The 18881-nt window shown below is 39.8% G+C and overlaps 5 protein-coding genes across 7 annotated transcripts in view; 2 read left to right on the top strand and 3 right to left on the bottom strand.

Annotated features, from left to right (window-relative positions):
* Nrg (Neuroglian) overlaps nucleotides 1-18881 on the bottom strand; it is a 71758-nt gene that overhangs the window by 6650 nt on the left and 46227 nt on the right. For 2 of the 3 annotated variants that reach the window (XM_065476391.1, XM_065476394.1), the window contains exons 1-6: nucleotides 3926-4068; nucleotides 1654-1722; nucleotides 1456-1585; nucleotides 1267-1382; nucleotides 350-851; nucleotides 109-296 (exon numbers count right to left, since the gene is read on the bottom strand). In XM_065476391.1, the coding sequence (XP_065332463.1) occupies nucleotides 109-296; nucleotides 350-851; nucleotides 1267-1382; nucleotides 1456-1585; nucleotides 1654-1711 (994 nt within the window). In that variant the 5' untranslated portion in view covers nucleotides 1712-1722; nucleotides 3926-4068. Of the gene's footprint in view, nucleotides 1-108; nucleotides 297-349; nucleotides 852-1266; nucleotides 1383-1455; nucleotides 1586-1653; nucleotides 1723-3925; nucleotides 4069-18881 lie in introns of those variants that run through there. The other variant, XM_065476393.1, reaches the window with a different exon arrangement.
* On the top strand, nucleotides 4433-10661 carry Tbc1d8-9 (TBC1 domain family member 8/9). Its single transcript, XM_065476395.1, has 20 exons — nucleotides 4433-4639; nucleotides 4798-4964; nucleotides 5448-5612; nucleotides 5670-5953; nucleotides 6353-6429; nucleotides 6489-6545; nucleotides 6597-6801; nucleotides 6859-7108; nucleotides 7156-7377; nucleotides 7426-7632; nucleotides 7687-7945; nucleotides 8006-8240; nucleotides 8296-8481; nucleotides 8532-8729; nucleotides 8787-8946; nucleotides 9001-9111; nucleotides 9160-9357; nucleotides 9416-9537; nucleotides 9728-9950; nucleotides 10000-10661. Exons 1-20 carry the CDS (start codon nucleotides 4596-4598, stop codon nucleotides 10137-10139), a joined length of 3510 nt encoding a protein of 1169 aa, XP_065332467.1. The 5' UTR covers nucleotides 4433-4595; the 3' UTR covers nucleotides 10140-10661.
* Rae1 (ribonucleic acid export 1) lies at nucleotides 10548-12635 on the bottom strand. The gene is made up of 9 exons (XM_065476410.1): nucleotides 12490-12635; nucleotides 12104-12314; nucleotides 11955-12047; nucleotides 11730-11903; nucleotides 11606-11677; nucleotides 11403-11556; nucleotides 11218-11348; nucleotides 10969-11163; nucleotides 10548-10917 (listed from the first exon to the last, which is right to left on the bottom strand). Exons 2-9 carry the CDS (start codon nucleotides 12290-12292, stop codon nucleotides 10831-10833), a joined length of 1095 nt encoding a protein of 364 aa, XP_065332482.1. The 5' UTR covers nucleotides 12293-12314; nucleotides 12490-12635; the 3' UTR covers nucleotides 10548-10830.
* On the top strand, nucleotides 12849-17573 carry LOC135939620 (cell death abnormality protein 8-like). The gene is made up of 5 exons (XM_065484094.1): nucleotides 12849-13081; nucleotides 13401-13865; nucleotides 14297-14798; nucleotides 15427-16242; nucleotides 16887-17573. Exons 1-5 carry the CDS (start codon nucleotides 13079-13081, stop codon nucleotides 17042-17044), a joined length of 1944 nt encoding a protein of 647 aa, XP_065340166.1. The 5' UTR covers nucleotides 12849-13078; the 3' UTR covers nucleotides 17045-17573.
* LOC135947442 (GTP-binding protein REM 1-like) overlaps nucleotides 17064-18881 on the bottom strand; it is a 25787-nt gene continuing 23969 nt past the window's right edge. The window contains exons 5-6 of the mRNA XM_065496360.1: nucleotides 18440-18632; nucleotides 17064-18373 (exon numbers count right to left, since the gene is read on the bottom strand). Of these exons, the coding sequence (XP_065352432.1) occupies nucleotides 18075-18373; nucleotides 18440-18632 (492 nt within the window). The 3' untranslated portion in view covers nucleotides 17064-18074. The remainder of the gene's footprint in view (nucleotides 18374-18439; nucleotides 18633-18881) is intronic.

The following is an 18881-nucleotide window of genomic DNA, read 5'->3' as shown; positions in this document are numbered from 1 at the left end:
ATGTCATTGATATAAATATATCTCTAGACAAGTTTTGAAAAGGGCTTTGGAATTTTTTAACGTAACAAAATGAATAACTGAGTAAATTTGAAATAATTTAAGCTTTACCTAAAACTGTGAGCCTAATGGAATAACTCTTTGCGGAGCCAACGCCGTTGGACGCTTCACAGCTGTAGTCACCTTCATCTTCAGCACTCACATGTTTTATGAACAAACTCTTGCCGTAATTATTCTTGGTAACACGACCGTGTGGAATAGGACTTCCATTCTTCTTCCATAGGATTTCAGGAAGAGGTCTATAACGAATTTTAATATGGTTAAGTGCATATGGACTACTTGATCTACTTACGTTCCACCAAAAATGCAATAGAGTTCAGCCTTCTTGCCCAAAAAGGCCACTTCATTCTTCCTCGTTACGTACTGTTGGACGGGTTCGTGGCGATTCTGCGACGCGGAGGTGCCAGTGGCCAACACATTCAGCATCACCCTGTTTCCAATCTTGTACTCATTTCTAAAGTAGGAAGTCGCAGAGCAAGCATAAGTCGAGTCCACGCTCGCATCATCCTTGGTGACATTTGAGAACCAGAGGGTTCCTTCAGGATCGATTGTGATGCGGGAGCTGTTGATGCTCTTGATGCCACCACCTTCCTGAGCCTGGATCAGCCAGTGCACGCTTGGTTTTGGCCAACCGTCAGGAGGCTGGCATTTGAGACTGAAGGGTTCACCTTCGTTTGTGTCAATAGTTTCAAGCTCGTCGTCATTCTTGAAATTGTTAAGCTCGGCTTTGCGCACAAACACCGAATTTGAAGTGGCAGTTCCCCACTCGTTCGTGGCAAAGCATTGGTACTGGCCTATGTGACAAAGTGACAAATTAAATAATTAAGTGAGGTTTAGAGTTCTCTAATACTTCACGCATCAATTTTTCCGTTAATATTTACTAAAATGCTGTTTTATTTAAAGACTCCGCAAATGTTTCAAAATTATTTTGGCGCTGCCGCTCAGATCTTGTTAAATTATTCTTTGATCTTTGAAATAACAAGAAACTTTGACCCCAAAATATTTCATAGAGCAACTGTGTAAGTCTCTAGGGACAAATTACAGAAAAAAGCGCTGAGCTAGTAAAAATGTTGCTTCAGCAGACTAAGCGTAGGGTGTTGCCTTACAGGACTGCAGAGTGAAGTAATAAAACGGCATCATTTTTATGCTCCCCGCAGTAATAAAATGACCAGCGCTTTCTTCCCCTCTAAGATTCAAAAGATTACTCACCTATGTCCTCATCTCTAGGGACTGTGATGGTCAACGTGCCTCGACCAGGCTGTTGCGAAATTCTGTCATCGTAGGTTTGCCAATCGAATGGCTTTCCGTTCTTTACCCACCGGTATCTGAAATAAATAAAATTATGGTTAGCGGATATTCCGGCGGAAAGCGTTCGGCGGGCGAGCGAGTATTCCTTACTTGGGAGCCGGCTCTCCCTCGGCCTCGCACTCGATGATAAACGGCTTGTCGTTCTCACTCTGATGAACGGCTACTTGGAAGAGGATCTCGTCCGTGGGCGGCTGCTTCACCATCCTCGGCGGAGATTGCACTGCAGGACAAACGTGTCAATTGTTTGCTTATGCTAAACCGCACTTCTCGCGCGGCGTGTTTACTTACGTAGAGCTAGCGACTGCGTGATGCAAAGGGTAAATACTAAGCTCGCTGGGACCCACATCTTCAACGTTTCTGGAAATAGATGGAGAAAATGTTGTTACTCATTCATCTCGGCGGCTTCTTGCCATGAAAATTGCATCACCCCGCAAAAATACAAAGCAGTGCATTGAGTGATGATATCACGCGGAGAGCGATTGTTAAGAGAGCTGCGGCCCGGAGCGCGGCGAGTGTGACTCTGGCAGTTCATTCACTCGCTGGGCGGCCGGCAGAGGAAATAAAGCCCATTACCGATTCACGGCACACTTGTAAATATTTTGGGAACCTCCGAATGCTCATGCCTTATCCGAAAGCCAATGCCGAAGGGCAAAAAAGGCGATCACTTTAACAGTATGCAAATCTGCGGGCGGCAAGGAGAATTCGCAGCCTCGGGTGATTAGCATGCAGCAGATGCGCGCGCGTACTCGATTTTATGGAGTAAGACGCGATTATTTCCGATAATGCAGTGACATAAGCAGAAAGTGTTTGGAAACACACGCACTATAAAATAATTATAAGAGCATGCAGTCGGCGGAACGGCGAATCGCAGTGAGTCACTTATGAGCCACAGTCCACTGGCCAAGGACGACCGATTCTTTGTCAGTCAAACACACGCTACGAATAATAACCGAAATTAGGAAAAACAAAAAATACATATTAATGTGAGAATAAACAACAATATTTTTTAAATGTTTTCATCCCTTCAGACAGCAGTGAAAATTGTTCACTATCAAGCAAATCCAAAAGGTTCGAGATTTAACACCAAGTGAAATTATATGTCTTAACAAATTTTCTTCCTAATTTAAACATGACGATGACGCTCAGATTTCAAGTAACTTTGTAACTCTTTGTTTCTTAACACCTTAAAATATTCCATTATCATAAAGGATTTTTCCAAATGGAACCAAGGTTTAGTGGAAACAAATCTCATAAATAATTAAAAAAAATTGTAGTTCCGTTTCGTGTTCAGGACCGATGAGCGGGTGTGATGTAATGCATTCTTAACGAGAGGACGAGTTCATGAGTCATTTCATTTTATGGATCGAGAAAGGCGAAGGATATCGCCAATTGGTAATAAACTCTTTAGGCTTGCTCCTGCTCGCACTATTCCGTACGCTCGCGCCCGCACACGAAAATTATTTTTAGTCTTGTCTGGCTTCGCTCATGCACAGCACTTACATTCGCGGACAATTCTCCTGACATGAATATTGTAATTACGGCTAATACTACAGAAACACGACTGGACTGAACTTGCTGTTGTTGCATGCCGCACGTTGCATGACTGCAGACACGCTGAATTACTTGAAAAATAAAATAAAAAATATCAGTCTGGCTAGCAGCAGCAGCATAATTTATCATAACTACGGTCACTAACTCAAATTTGTTTTATTCTTTAAAAAGATAGAAAAAAGGCTGCAATCAATAATCTTTTTTTATGTATTTCTCTACAAAATAGATTTGTGAAGTAACTAATTTTTGAGTGAGCGATACCTGCTTGTCAGACAAATTATTGGGGACGACACTATATTATTAACTCCACTGGTGATGAACTTGATGGTGTAGAAGGGCAACAATAATCTATAATAAATATGATTCGTTGTTTTCTTTATGTCATCTTTTGAAATTCTTGTGTTTAAAAAATAGTGTATCATAACTTATTTTTTAAAAACAACTTATTTTTTCATAAACTTTTAAGTTATTTTTTCCGCATGCATATGAAATTCCCAAGCAAGTTCCCAGTTCCCATGCCGCGGAAATAACGCTATTTTATGTACTGTAAAAATTGAATTATTGTATTCTCGATTTGCAGATGCGAGGGGAGCACTGAGCAGAAGCACCTTTGGTTCTTTCGCTTTGTGTCAGGCTCTCACCTGCTCTTTCGTCGATCACGCCCCGCTGCTACCGCTTGACGTCCGCCAATGTAATATTCTCGTGCTTTATTTTTACCCGAATTTTCACACGCGTATTAGAAGCAAAACTGATCCCACTGATAATCCCCCTGAACACTGATTCGACGACGACAGGAAAGAAGAACTATAAAGGCTTGAAAGGCAATTAAGGATTGCGTGCATAAGAAAAACATACAGAGAGCAACGTATATTGTTTTCGGGTGTGCCGTGGGTCTTACGTATGTACCACCCATTTATCGATCCGGTCTAGCACTGCACTTATAAGCAAAATTACGGGGGAAATAGCAAAACTGACTAAAAGTTAAAATTCTGAAGCGTTTTTTACTTACTTTGTCCTGTACTTTAGTGTAGATCAACGCCTAATTAACTTAGTGGTCCATCGTACCGCTGCGCCCAACGAAATGCCTTCAGCTTCAGCAGGTATCGCTTTTGTTTGCCCGTCGTTGTTGGCCGTCGCTTGTGCCCTCTGCTTTTTGTCCGACAGATGAATTCAGCAAAGTCAAAACACTATCTTAAGGCGATAAAAAAAATCAATTTTACCTTTATAAAAATATATATGATGCAAATTATGATAAAGAAGCGTACATTTTTTTATAAGTGCGTTCAAAAATCTTAAAGAACCTGATTTATATATTGAAATTTGGCATTAAAATTGACTTAATTTGACTAGAGAGTTAAGGCGTGGACGGGCTATTTGAAAAAGTAGAGTGGATAAGCGGCTCCTGATTGGACAAAGCGTGGAACAAGCATAGCGGTAAGTTTAAATAAATTTGTTCGATCTGACCTGGTACCAACCATACAATAACCCTTTCTGCTTTACATCAATGGTACACAGGTTTACCACAACATGCGCATGAAATCAAAGATAAACAACGTCCCTTCCAGATCCATGCAATACGCACTGTACGGAAATACCTCGGGTACGGTATCTACTTTTGAGTGATTTCGTCAAGATGCGATCAATAAGGGAACAAAAGTCAGCGTGAAGCTGTCCTGACCATGTGGGTGAAACCGCAAGAAGTGCTGCTTGCCAATGCTCTATGGTAAAATTTATTTTAATCTTGTCACCGCTGATTCGAGACATGAACTTGACATTGTCTCATGCAGTCAGCAACAAGACTTTTAAATCGAGGCAGCGTTTGATACGCCCCTAGAATCATTATGTATGTATTTGATCTAACTTCGTGCTAATTCGTTTTAGGGTGACAGAGCAAGCCAGTCCATACTTCTTGTTGCAAAGAAGAAGGGGTCACGGCAGTAGCAGAGGCCTTTCTTCCCTTCTCGTCGGAACTCTGGACAGTGTTTTTGATACAAAACCTCCACCTTACAGAATATTGCACCAAACACCCAATTCAGAGGTTTTCCAAAGTAAGCTTATAAATTGCTATTATATTATGTAATTAGTATTATGTTCAAAAATAAAATTGGATCATAGTAGGAGACCACAAATTATTTATCATTGATATTATCGACATTGTTATGCATCATTTTTGTTTTTACGATGAAAAATATTTTTTAATCGAATTTTATTCTCTTTGTCAATAGTGTATTTGTCATTTTATATTCATTTTGACTAGTTTTGGAGTCACAGAATTACACCATTTGAACACTTGAACTTAAAAAAAACCTAAATTTCAATAGCTTTATCCATGTATGGCCAACCAAGGCTGGCTCTAACTAATAAAATGAATAAATTTTGTTACACTGAAGCTTAAAATGTCTTGATTATTTTAAGACAGGAACAACTCATTGTATTTTTAATTATAGTAAGGTGCGCAATTGTAGCAGTGTAAAACCTTTTACTGAAATTAAAGTTAAACGTATCATTAATCACATATTTGATATGTTTAGTGATAGCTTGCTCCCTCACACATGCTGAAATAGAAGAAAATTGGGACTGGCTACAACGAAGCATCATGGATACTCTCTCGACTTTTGACACAGAAGATGATGTTACCGAGTTTGTTTGCTGCAAAATTCACTCATTGATAGCTAATCAAACTCCTGTTGTGGAAGGTAACAATCTTGAAGTTGGATCATTTTTGATTTGTAATATATTCTGTTAACTTGCAGATGAGGAAACAAAATCATTCAAAGCAACCGCATTTAAATTCCGCAGCTTATTCAATTTTCCAGCCGAGGAGAAACTTGTTAGCTATTATTCCTGCAGTTACTGGAAAGGCAAAATGCCCAGGCAGGGATGGATGTACTTGACAGTACAGCACCTTTGCTTTTACGCCTACATCCTTGGTAAAGAAACTCGACTTGTGATCAGATGGATTGATGTTACAGCTCTAGACAAGACAAACAGCCTTCTTTTTCCTGACAGCATTAGAGTAGCCACAAGAGAGAAAGAGGTACATTAATTTTAATAGTTTGTAAGAGTTGGTGTCGGTTGATCTAACACAACGATTAACTCAAATACTTTTAAAATTTATTTCACAAATTCATCAAAAGTTCTGGTAATTTAGTGTTTGAACTTTATATCCTGTTTTGGAGTTTATTTGAGTCATATGTATTGCTGGGTACAATTAATCGAAATGTAATTGGGTGTACCTTTATTGTCAGAATTTCAGTACATTATTGCATCAATTAATAGAATATGTAATTCACCACTTAATTCCTTAATTTAATAATTGATCATAGTCAATTGGAAAGAGCAATTTGTAATCAAATGTTCTGGCACTTGAGATTATGGAACTTACTATGAAAAATAGTTCATACTAGAGGTTTCCTTAATTTGATCCTTTTTTCAGCATTACTTTTCCATGTTTTTACACAAAACGGAGACTTTTACTTTGATGGAGCAACTGGCGAATCTTGCTATGAAACAGTAAGCTCTTGATAATAACTTCTAAAAGTATTTAACTCTTACATTTCCTCCATCATTAGACTTATGGATGAGAAAAGTGGATACAATGAAGACAAGGAACTGCTGAAGAAGCTCAGGTACGCTCTTAGATACACCATGACATGTTTTGCTTAGTAAATATTTTTTAGTATAAATGTTCCAAGAAAAGACTCATTTTTGAAACGAGATCTGGATGCAAGAGCTCATTCCGAAGCCTATCGGCTGAAATTTCACTTGCCAAACTCTGAAAAACTTGATGGCACTTCTGATGCTACGCTCTGGACGCCATACAACAAGCACCATGTTTGGGGAACATTGTATCTATCTCAGAATTTTGTTTGCTTTGATAGCAGGGTAATTTGATCAATTGTGCAGCATTAATCCAGTTTAACTTTTATTTTCAAAAAATAGGTTGCCAACTTGGTTACTTTGGTCATTCCCCTGAGGGAAGTCAACCTTGTTGAAAAAGTTGAATCTCAAAATATTGGCAGTGACCTTGCAATGCTTATTACCAACAAGAACGCATCATCACATCTTTTCTCGAATCTGAAAGATAGGGAATTCGTCATGAGGAAAATATCTGAACTACTCAGTCGCATCAAAGTGAATCTCACCACGTCGATATCATCAGCAGACAGCAATCTTGAGTCATCTCATCACGGTTTGATTTAAACCATATTTTTGTTCCCCCATAATGTTTTTCTGCAGATGAAGCCAATAACTGGAATCCCCAGCCTGCTCTGATGACACTCTTTGAATTCCCTAATCCGACCCCACCAACTATTGAATCTGACAAAGAATCTAACTGGGAAAAGCATTTCTACATCTATGGCAAAGGAATCACCATGTACCGTACCGTGGAGCTGGCCAAAATTGTGCTCACGGGAATCCCAAATGGGTTGCGGAGAGAGTTGTGGCCAATATTTTCAGGTATACACACTCAAGAAACTCACTTCCTTGACCCCAGTGAATTTCCAGGAGCGATGACGGACATGTCAATGGCTGAGCCTGGACTGTATCGCTCATTGGTGAACCAAGCATTTAGCAAATCCTCAACTGCCAATGATGAGATAGAGCGGGACCTACACCGTTCCCTGCCAGAGCACCCTGCCTTCCAATCTGAAATTGGAATCTGTGCTCTGCGCAGAGTTCTCAGAGCTTATGCCTGCAGAAATCCACAAATTGGTGAATAAATTGAAAGATGATATGAAATTGTCAATTATTTGTTATTATCTTCAGGATACTGCCAAGCCATGAATATTGTCGCTTCGGTTCTCCTACTTTTCTGCACTGAAGAAGAAAGCTTTTGGCTACTTGCTGCCGTTTGCGAACAAATGCTGCCTGATTATTACAACTCAAGAGTTGTTGGAGCATTAGTGGACCAAGGCGTTCTTGACGACCTCACCAGAACACATTTACCTGAGTTGCACGCCAAGCTTGATGACCTGGGAATGATCCGAATGATTTCTCTCTCTTGGTTTTTGACTATATTTTTGAGGTATTGCATCTCAATTACTTAATTTTTGTTGCTGATGAACCAAACTTCTTTCTCTCACAGCGTCATGCATTATGAGAGTGCCGTTTTGGTGGTGGACTGCTTCTTTTATGACGGTGCAAAAGTAATCTTCCAACTGGCGTTGGCAATATTAGAGAACAATCAAGATGCCTTGCTCACGTGCAAAGATGAGGGAGAGGCTATGCAGCTTCTGACCAATTATTTGGAAGGAGTTACAAATGATGAAATAAGTGACAATCTGATTTCCCTTCACAGAGATAATGAAGTTATTGTTAAGGTGAGTTATCCTCTCATTTTCCTCCTAAAAACGCTTGAATTTGAGCTCATTACAGAGCATCTCTATACAAAACCTGCTGTATGAGTCGTACAGTAAATATGGCAGCCTAACCGCCAGTGGAATTGAGAGAATGCGTTTAAGACACAGACTGAGGGTTGTCCAGTCACTGGAAGACAGCGTCAGTCGGAATGTTGTGCGCAGCGTCGCCTCATTTGGGTTCTTCACGCAAGATGAACTCCAGGTAATTTGTGTAATTAATATGCACATACTCTGCTAAACCTTTTCACTCAGGACCTTCTTGCTCTCGTTCGTGAAGAACAATTGTGTCTAAGAGGAAGCCAGCCAGCACGGATAGCCAACATTGATCCCTCCACCCCTCACTATGAAATGTTCAAAGTGGACTTTGAGCTATTCCAATCTCTCTTCACTGGGCTCTCGCCCTGGGGCCACTGCTCTCACGCAGAAACTTTAGCTGCGCGATTGTTCAGGGTAAAAGTAGCTAGTAAGGAAGATGCATCAAGTTTAATATGTTTATGCTTTATACAGTTGATGGACAGAGATGAAGACGGATTCTTGAACTTCAGAGAGCTTGTTGGAGCCTTAGGAATGACATCTTCTGCTGACCTCACTCAGAGGTTGAAGCTTCTGTACACTCTGCACTTGCCCCCACTGCTTTCTCCTTCAGAAATCGAGTCGCCTCAGCAAGGTGGTTATTTCCAATGCTATGGTTGCATATTTATTGGTTCATGATCTACTGCAGAAAGTGATGCCGAGGTTGCAGCTGAAGCCACAGACTTCTTTGACAGTTTTGAGCAGCAAGCCAGTTGCTTGGGTTACGATTTTATGAATAGTGCCACGAGTCCTGACTCAGGTATTTCAAAAGTGTAGACAAATGAGGCTAGTGCTAATTCTATTTTAGCTGAAGGACCATCCTGGAGGAAAATGAGTGTCTCCAGTTTGCATTCCCTGGTGCTGCCAAGCAACCCAAGCAGACTTCATTCCAAAGCTATGCCGTGCATGGCACAACCCTATTTCATATCACTGTGGAAGACTCTTTATGACATGTTTCACGCAGAGCCAGAAGATGAAGAAACATACCATTCAATAGCTAGCATTGGTTGGTTGATAAAGGCCAAGATTTAAGGTAATAATCAAGGGTATTTTTTTTTGTTCAGGTACTCTGCTTTTGCAGTTGGGTGACGTGAATAAGAAGTTCCTTGGATCTCGCCAAGCGTCTGTGGATAGTCTCCAATCACCCAGCCTGAAAGTTGAGACACCATCTAGTCCTCGATTTGTGGTGAGTAATGCGGTGACATTGTTTGGATTTTTAAGTGACTAATCTTATGATATTTGATCAAAATTAGAAAAAAGGATTAAATTTTATTTAAGTAAATATTAAAAAAACAACCAATTCATTTATGTTTTCGACAAGTAATTTTTAATTTTTTTAAATGTCTTCTTACATCATCCTCATCGTTAATTTTCAGTCGCCGCCAAACTTAGTTTTGGGAGAGGAAGATGACAATGGAAATTCATCAGTTAACATGGAGAGTAGTGAGAGCAGCGGCAGCAATTATGCTCTTGCCCTGCCCGCCTCGCCAAGCACTGATGAGGATGAAAAAACACCGAATAATAATACAAGGAAAAAATCAGATAGTCCTCCACAGTGGTCCATTACCCTTGATCAATTCTTAGCCTCTGCTCTAACAGGTAATAGAAAATTTGACAAAAATACCCTAATATTAATTAATATCTTCAGGAGCACCCATTGTTTCATTTTTTGAACGTCGCATTAACTTGATTGATACAATAGACAGATTCAGGAAGAGGAGGTATGTGAGACTTCAGTCATGGCCACCAGAACCCACAGCTGCAAGTAGTCCAGAAAGGAAGGTGTAATTAGATAAAAAAAACTGTTGTTCCTCATAATTGTTTACTCCGTGCCAGAGTTTATTATAACCTTTTTATTTTGATTCAATTTGCAAGGACATCAAAATAATTTTAAGCTATTTGTGATATTTCAAACATGTCATATGAAATGTTGATGCTCATTTGCAGGGTTAGATTTTCATATTATATGTAAATTTCAAGTCATACAGTACACTACCCATACGCACGCTTTTTATGATAAGCTAGATGATGAACTAATAAAAGTTTACCAACTGTTCTGTATTAGGGTTTAAAGTGAAATATTGAAATATTATATTATGTCTCATTTCATTTTATTTTTGAAAAATTTACATTTAACAAGAAATCTTATGGTCAATTCATGATGAACAAGTGCATTATGACTCATCGTTCTTTGAATAATATTTTACAATTTCTTTACTAACTGAAAGCATAGGAAAGGCATTTTATTTTGTTGTTAATTAGTCTGGTGGTTTTCAAGTTTTGAGAACAATAAAGAGAAATGAAAGAATAGTTCTGTTGTCTGCTTAGCTCTTAACCAATAAGGGAAAATTAATGACTGCTATGGTATTTTGATGATTAACCTAGTCAAACTACAGGAATTTGGGAAGCAAATTAAAAAGTTGATTAACTCTTGTCCTGTCTTATTCCTAAATGCAGTGTCACATCGCTTTGTTGAGTTTTATGGCTTTGTTCTCGGTTTCAAGTCTTCGTAACAAGGGCGCAGGAAGATGTAATTTTTCTTCATAGGACTGTAAAACTCGTGGCCCTAAAATGAAACATACAAAAATATGCAACTAACCATCAATTTTGCTATTACCTTTGACCAATCATAGCTGACAGAGTAGGCGAAAATTTGGCCATTGGCGTTGAAGCAGCAATTGGTTATAGGTGACTCCATGGCTTCGGAGGTTTTGAGCTTTGTCCTGGCATCCTTGTCCCAGAAGCTGAACTTCCCATCAGAGCCCACAGTGGCCAAGGTGCCATGCACAGGGTGGAAAACAATGTCGTTTACCTGAACATTTGAGTAACAATAGTAAACGTTTAATAGGCATAAATTAAATCTCACAGCAAAAATGTCCTGGAAACCACCAGGAGTGCCGTTGGACCTGTGGCACTTGAAGGTGAAGTTGTCCTTTGGATTTTGAGGTGCCACATACTGAATGGCTACTCTGCCTTCAACACTGCCAAGGGCGAATCCTGAGTTAGGGAATTGTATTATTTATTCACGAGATTGCTGCTATGTTAACTAACCAACTGGCGAATTTTTCTTGTCACGGAAGATCGAGACGCATCGATGCTGGTATTTTAATGGAGACTCAATCCTCTTGTATTCTTGGGGCTGTCCCTCCAGTTGATAGACGATTAAGCCTCTGCCAGCTGTACCAACCACGGCCATAGGATAATCCTTAGGAAATTAATGAAGATTTAATTTATAAGAGATTCAAACTACTTACAACATCAGCACAGTAACAACGTTCCGGAAGTTGAATTGTCATCATTGGATTTTGACTGCGTGTGTCCCAGAACTGCAAAATAAATTTATAATGCCTTCCAAAAATAAAAATTGTTATTTGATACCTTCAAAGTTTTGTCCCAAGATCCAGTCATCAAGCAAGTGTAAGAGGGTGCTTTCACCCAGTGACAGGTTTTAACCGGGGCATCGTGTTGTGCAACTTGAACAGTTTGGTTACTGGCCAAATCCCAGCATTTCACCTGCTTGTCGCATGAAGCCATGAAGACTTTGGTTCCGTCCTGAAATGAAAATTGTGAGCTTCCGTAATTCTAACGTTTCGATTGATTTACATCGCTCCAGCAAACATCAAGAACTGGTCCTTGCATGGACTGCATCGACTTTGGAATGGTTTTTCCAGACTGTTCAACTTCCCAGCAGCGAACCTGAGCATTAACAAATTAAACTTGATCTTAAATTGCAGCAAGCTTATAATACTTACATTATTGTCCCAACTACCAGCGATTAGAAAATTTTGCTGCAGAGCAGGTGGACTAAAAGCTAAAGATGATATCGAGTCATCTGGTGGAGATGTGACTTCAAAGTCGCGCATTGGGTTTACGGTGTTAGTTGCCGCTGCACCAACAAAAGATGAGGTTCCTCCCAGAGGGCTTTGCGAAAACATGGTCATTTTGCAGTTTTCACAGTAATCACTGAAAAATAAAGAATATGATGTACATTATAGTATGTAAAAAATATATAATTATGATAAACAGAAAAAATGAACGTCTAATTAATTTTGTTATCAATTGAGACTAAGGATATCTAGTAGGCATAACACGAGATGAAAAACTAGGATTTAGTTATTAATACATATATAATTTTTACCAAAACAAAAGAAGAAAACAGTCGTCTGTTAGGATTTGAGGTTTCGGCGTCCAACATCCAACGATCCAAAAGCAGACTGCTTGTTGTTTATGTATCCATACCCATCAATCCACGATCCACGAGCGCGAGCAGAGGCAAGCGACATTACAGGTTAATCAACCTGATGAGCCATTTCAAATCCGGCGCGGCAATTTTTTTCAATTTTTTAAATGGATTCAGAAAAAAACTGTAACACTTTTATTTGTATTTTTGGCGTAATTAAATGTTTTTCGTGGGTGTACATATTAAAAAATTACATTGTATGATTCGGAAATCAGTGCTGAATGGTTGTTGCAAAAACCGGCAGGTTGGTAGTTGACCACAAAAGCGTAAAAACATGCAGGAATGCAGCCTCCAGTGATAATCATAATGAGAAGATTGGAATGCGATGGTGATGTCGTGTAGATGAGAGTCACCTGAGGATGCTGCACGACTTTCGACCTTTGCATCACTATATTAGCTGATGGAGACCCCCAAATTCACGAATGTGGTTAAGAGGAGTTGACGTTCAACGCGAAGAAAGGAACAAAATTACATCTGAGGGTTTAAAATGGTGAGAAAATGTCATCGTCTGTCAAAATTGAAAACCTGCTTTTGTATTGGAGTGCTGTATTTTCCCATCGGCATTTTTCACATTGGTGGAATGCAATCACGATACAGCCCACGTTAAATCGAACTGCTTGTAAAACATCATTAGAGAGATGAAATTTAAATTTGACGTTTCAAAACACTTTGTCTAAATGCGAAAATTTGTGACATTATCAGTGCTGATTTTTTAATAAATTAAAATAGGATTTAAGTGTAGAAGTTTTTATTAAGAGAAGTGTTAATTGAGCTATAATATGTACATTATATCAAAATTTTGCTTTTAGACCTCAGCACAACATGAGTTTGTGCCACTGTGCGACGTCCTCTTCAACATCATCTCCCTTGCATCGTACTTTTGCGACGTCGTGTTCGACGCCGTCATGGTGTACGCCCTTTACCAGCAGGGTCATCTGCTGTGGTGCGTCCTATCCTTGACCTTTGTGCTGACCTCGAATCTCCTCTGCCAAATCATGTCACTACGATGGTACCTCCAAAACACCCAAAAGCGCTCGGAGAAAGAGTGCAACAGGAGCAGCATGGTGATCCTGCACCTGATGCAGTGTGGCATCCTCTGGCGCTATTTCAAGCTTTTCATCCCTGTCGACATGCGATACATCAAGCATGAGGTTCGAGACCTCTGCATGCTGCGGCTCTTGCACGCGTTTTGCGAAGCAGCGCCCATGCTGCTTACCCAGCTTTATCTCTTTTGGGAGATGGTGTCGCCTAAAGAGTTTTCCGACCTTAATAAGGTATAATGATATAATTTATACTATATAATACGATATATACATGCGATTTTGACTAATTACAAGCTCTGTTTTTTACTTGGTTGCAAACTAAGATTAAAAAAACGTAATGATGAGCTGGAACTTACGATAATTTTCTTATTTGTCGAGATTGATCAGTCAAGGCTCAGCTATAGAAATTATTTTTGTATGAATAGCAGGGTTTTCTTAGGGAAAGTATTTATGCTGATTAAAAATTGGGCTTGCCTTTGTTGTTTCAAAGTAAATATTTAATTTTTGCTTGGCATGTCCAACTGCCTCCCTATTCATAAGAATATATATTTTATTAATACATAAAACATCGCTGTATTATGTCATAAAATATTAATGTGATTTGGAAAACGTCTTGATTTTTTTCCAAAATTGTTCAACACAATTATTTTACTCTTTTCCAGGTATCAATCGCGCTGAGTTTATTCTCTGTGTGCTGGGCCTTAGCCTCATTTAGCAAGAATGTTCGTCTACAAAACGTCCATCGCCTTATGCTCACCTGGTTGGGTGTGATTTTCCAATTTTTGTGGCGCCTTGGAACCGTCTCTGCCCGAGTTACATCACTCACTGTTTACGCCACCGTATACCAACAGTGGGTGCTGCTAGTGATTATTATGCATTGGCTCACCATGTTTCTCTGGCTCATCTTCCCAAGAAATGTCTTTCATGGAGAAAAAATCTCCAAGTCGCGCAAAGTGACCCTGTCAGCGCTTGTCGCTTTAGTCTACGTGTTTTGCTACATCAATCTGCAAGAGCAGAAGCCTCGCCGCAAAATGATTATCTTCTATGTGGTCATGTTTCTGGAAAATTCCCTTCTTGTGTCCATGTGGCTCATCGGAGTGCAAGGAGTCTCACTCTGGTACAGGGATAATGTGCTGATGCTCATCTTCCCCGCATTTGCATTCGGTAAGTTAATAAAAAAAATGTTAAGAATTTTTAATTGCATGGAATACATGAATTACGCACCCAGGGTATTTGCTTGACTAACAACTAATTTTCTCTGCCAAGTTACTTTTATAACTAGGATAGGATTTTCTTCATTTGTAAGTGTCTCAGTGTCTGACAATGAGTAGTGTTTCCCAAGTCTTGTGCTACCAGTAATAGGGAAATTTGAGCAATGAGAAATCAAGTGCATCTAAACAGACAATTACCAAGGATCCTGCTGCTTTTAAACTCTTGTAATGAGCCCTCTCGTAATTCGTTGATATGCATTATATTTTTATTTTGGATACAGCCAGGTTTGGGCCAAAGTTTCTTTGCTGGTCCAATGTAAAAACACAATCCCTGAAACTGTGAAAATTTTTAAATGAACGTGCAATATTTGTCATTTTTAATTGCTCACTTTTAGCTGCAGTTCTAATCTTCATCATATAAATTCCACAGCTACTCAGCAACCACATTTAATAGTTACACAAATTGCTACTCTAATAATTATGCTTTATCTAAAACATGCTAAACCAATTTTTAGAGTTAAATATTAAATATAAAGGGTGACTTGCAGAATTAAATTAAAAATTTTATTTATGTGTTCCAGGAATTTTTTTCATGCTGATTTACTACAAATTCTTCCATGTTAAACGCCTGCTCCATACGCAGTCAAACCAAAGCATTTCTGACCGGAAAACTACCAACGGCTGCCTTCAACGACCGGCACTGCCGCCCAACTGCAACAGCGGCCTGCCGGTGCCTGGTGGCGTCTTCAACTGCCGCTTCAATCCGGCCATGAAGCGGAAAAAGAAGAAACCTACCAGTTTTGTGCCTGTGCCAGTGATGCCGTCGGTGGTGCGACCGCCAATGCAGCCGTTCTGGAAACGGCCGGTGGCCGCGGTGCTGCCCAGCATCTCAAGCGAGACCGAAGGCTCCGTGTGCTCGCGGGGCGTCAACATCCGGCAGAAGTTGCAGGAAAAGAAGCAGCAGCAAATGGCTGAGCTACGCGTGATCGAGGAGGAGATCCAGCAGGGCAAGCTGCAGCAGCGGCCGAATAACGAGCAGCCACTCAGCCAGCCCATCCCCAGGGCCAAGAAGCAGCCGTGGCCGGCGTGTAGGCCCTACCTGGTGCCGCCACCGCCTCCTCACAAGCAGCACAGAGCGCACACACCCGAAATCTTGTTGGCACCCCGCTTCCTCGATTACCGGGACTGGGACGAGGAGGAGGAAGCCGACAGTTCGGAGGAGAGGCGCCATGAGAAAGCACTGTATAAGTCGTACAGGATTCCGTCCGACATAGATAGCCAAATCTCGTTGCCCCGCTCTTACACACTCCCTAGGGAATTCAAGTACTACAGGAGAACGCGGAGCAGGAAGATTATTAAATCTGATCATTTCATCACTTCCAACAATTCTAGTGACGGTTAGTGACTGTTGATTACCATTTTCAATTTATTTAAAGTTTCTGAAAAATTTTACTTTGCCATAGTATATTTATAGTTCAGCTTTCTTTGTAGTATCGGATAATGCTTCCTTAATTGAAATATTACTTAATTGATTTTTATCAATTTTAAAAATCGAATGATGAAGATTTTGTCTATAATTTTCTTAGCTTTTCTTTCCCTCTTTTCTCTCTTTTTCTTTTCCCTCTTTCTTTGCGAATGGAATTTAAAATTCTTTGATTGAACATTGATTTGTGTGGTCTATATCAATCTTGAAAGCATTACTGAGAGGAACAGTTGAACAGTTACTTATTGACAAATTTCAAACACTGACCAATTCTGATACAAAATTTTTGATCACCATTGTTCTTATTAGATTTGTGCTGGTATTGTATGGAGATTTAGGGTTGTTGTGAAGGATCCTTGAAAGTGTGGAAAAGGGCAAATTTACTGCTTGTAAATTGGCATCTGATAGTATGTTAAATAACTCTATATTGCTAGTTAAGCAGTGTAGTTTAAATTATATAAGTTTTGTTTAAACAGTCGACTGGTTTACCAGTTGCATCCGCAAAAAATCACGTACTTATGTATTCAATTGACAAAACCGTGTTTTAATGTGTTGTAGGTGACGTAGATTCAGTAGACGAAAACGAGGTAGATGAGCTGCAGCAAAGAAAATCGCCCAAGCCCCAGGGAATCTCGATTCGCACAATAAAAAGCAGACCTTACCATCAGAACTTCAAAGGGTACAGCTGTCGGAACACACATGAAACTCAACTGTAAGATATTTGTACAAACGCCATAACATTGAATACTCTCTTTATTTATTTGTCTATAACTCTGTATAAGGATTATCACAGTACACATCATATGTAAACAGCAATCAAACATTTTCATGTCTATTGAAGGAGGGCTGCTATCACTTGCTCAAGGATAGAAAATGTACTTACAAAAACTTCCTCTTTGAATGCTAATTATCTTAACGTTATTCCATTTTATGCCAGCTGTGCCTAACTTTATTATATTGACATTGATAATATTATACTGAAAATTTTCTTAATCGCTTTTCCGTATTATGAAAATACAAAGAAAGATTTAATTTACTCAAGTATACAAAATATAATAGTTTGTAAATGTCTATAATCCATCCATGTAATAAGACTGAATTATTTTTAAGTGGCTAAACGTAATTATTCAATGATAATTTGTGCCTTTATGATGAAACAATTGATAGCGAAATTGTCAAAGCGTGCGGCATTTTTTTCTAAATCTATATTTTAAAAGAAAAATAAAAATATTATTCTTTTTCGCACTCAATGCACTCTTATTTACCCTGGCAGTCATCTTGAATAACAATGATGAAAAACGTAAATGACCAATGAATAGGGGAGACGAAGAGTTGACACACTCAACACAAAACGTAATTAATCCTGCAACATGTATGCAATAATATCTTTGTTCAATTAGGCTGTTTGGAAACCTACTTTTTCGTGCCAACCACCTCCAGTCCTTAAGCGTGACCAGATTGGTCAACAGACTTTATTTAGAATTAAGCACACTCTTCGTCAGCACCAGATCAGCGTTATATACGTTCTAAACAAGAGAAATTTTGGTCATCCATGGAAGGCCATTGAGATCATGAATTTTTACAAAAGAAATTTCCTGCCGCAACCCGCGCGTTCCGGCGGTGCCATCGCCAGTACAGAGATTTGAAACGAAAAAGGGGCACTGTCCTGCTTACCGCGAGTTGTTTCGAGGGAAGGTGGTCCTCATTTAATTTCAAGGGATATGTTGTTCCTGTGAGCTGTGCTCCTTAGAGAACGTGCAGATTCTCGCATGACTTTGACTTAGGATCATTGATACACATTTTATTGAGGATTTCGCGAGCGATGTTGAGGGAGAGCGTGGTTTTCGACCCATACAAACTCTTCTTAGGCTTGCTGCTGGCGGTGCTCTTGGTACTGCCCTGCCGCTGTTTCTGCTTCTTGTCGCGGTTGTCCCTCAGCCGAATCTGCTTCAGGATGCCGACGAGCAGCTCGTCAACATTGTGCTGCAGGCCGCTTGACGTTTCAATGAACTTACAGTTTAGAGAGCTTGCGAGCGACTTTCCCTCTGCAACACACACACACAGCCGCCGGTGTTAATTTTCATAATGGATTCTGGCCTGAAAATACAAACCTATTGTAGGCACAACTCTGGCTCGCGCGAGATCAGCCTTGTTGCCGACTAAGATTACAGACTTTTCTTGGGTGAAATTCTGCCTCCATAAATAATGCAGAATGTCCTCGGCGACTTTGATTGACGCCTTGTCTGTCACGGAATAAACCACTACACAAGCGTGTGGCTCGTAGGTGGACAGTGAGTTCTCTACCTGTAAAAGGAAAAGAGGACGGAATTTTTACTAAAAGCAACCTGTGACGTGTGTTGAATAAAACATGCACGGATTCTTATTAAGACCATTTTTTCTACTATATATGAAAAGGTATCTCACGTCTTCACGGTCTGACGCGTCTTATTAATGCGATCCGCCTTAATTATCGGAATGAACAACATCCCTAAGTCGCCTAAACCATGCCACGAGATTGCATTTTGATTAAATTTGGTCCGGTAATAGGATTAC

This window comes from Cloeon dipterum, chromosome 1 (genome assembly GCF_949628265.1).
Source record: "Cloeon dipterum chromosome 1, ieCloDipt1.1, whole genome shotgun sequence".
Lineage (NCBI taxonomy): Eukaryota > Metazoa > Arthropoda > Insecta > Ephemeroptera > Baetidae > Cloeon > Cloeon dipterum.
This window is presented reverse-complemented; position numbering and strand designations above follow the sequence as displayed.

What these genes read in the sequence shown, in the direction of transcription:
- Tbc1d8-9 (XM_065476395.1), top strand. Translation starts at nt 4,596, where the DNA reads ATGTGGGTGAAACCGCAAGAAGTGCTGCTTGCCAATGCTCTATG. An exon ending in TCAAACTCCTGTTGTGGAAG is followed by an intron (nt 5,613 to 5,669) that starts GTAACAATCTTG and finishes GTTAACTTGCAG; the next exon opens with ATGAGGAAACAAAATCATTC. An exon ending in TGCCACGAGTCCTGACTCAG is followed by an intron (nt 9,112 to 9,159) that starts GTATTTCAAAAG and finishes ATTCTATTTTAG; the next exon opens with CTGAAGGACCATCCTGGAGG.
- Rae1 (XM_065476410.1), bottom strand. Translation starts at nt 12,292, where the DNA reads ATGACCATGTTTTCGCAAAGCCCTCTGGGAGGAACCTCATCTTTTGTT. An exon ending in TTGATGTTTGCTGGAGCGAT is followed by an intron (nt 11,904 to 11,954) that starts GTAAATCAATCG and finishes TTTTCATTTCAG; the next exon opens with GACGGAACCAAAGTCTTCAT. An exon ending in GTTTCCAGGACATTTTTGCT is followed by an intron (nt 11,164 to 11,217) that starts GTGAGATTTAAT and finishes TCAAATGTTCAG; the next exon opens with GTAAACGACATTGTTTTCCA.
- LOC135939620 (XM_065484094.1), top strand. An exon ending in CTTCCCCGCATTTGCATTCG is followed by an intron (nt 14,799 to 15,426) that starts GTAAGTTAATAA and finishes TATGTGTTCCAG; the next exon opens with GAATTTTTTTCATGCTGATT. An exon ending in TTCCAACAATTCTAGTGACG is followed by an intron (nt 16,243 to 16,886) that starts GTTAGTGACTGT and finishes AATGTGTTGTAG; the next exon opens with GTGACGTAGATTCAGTAGAC.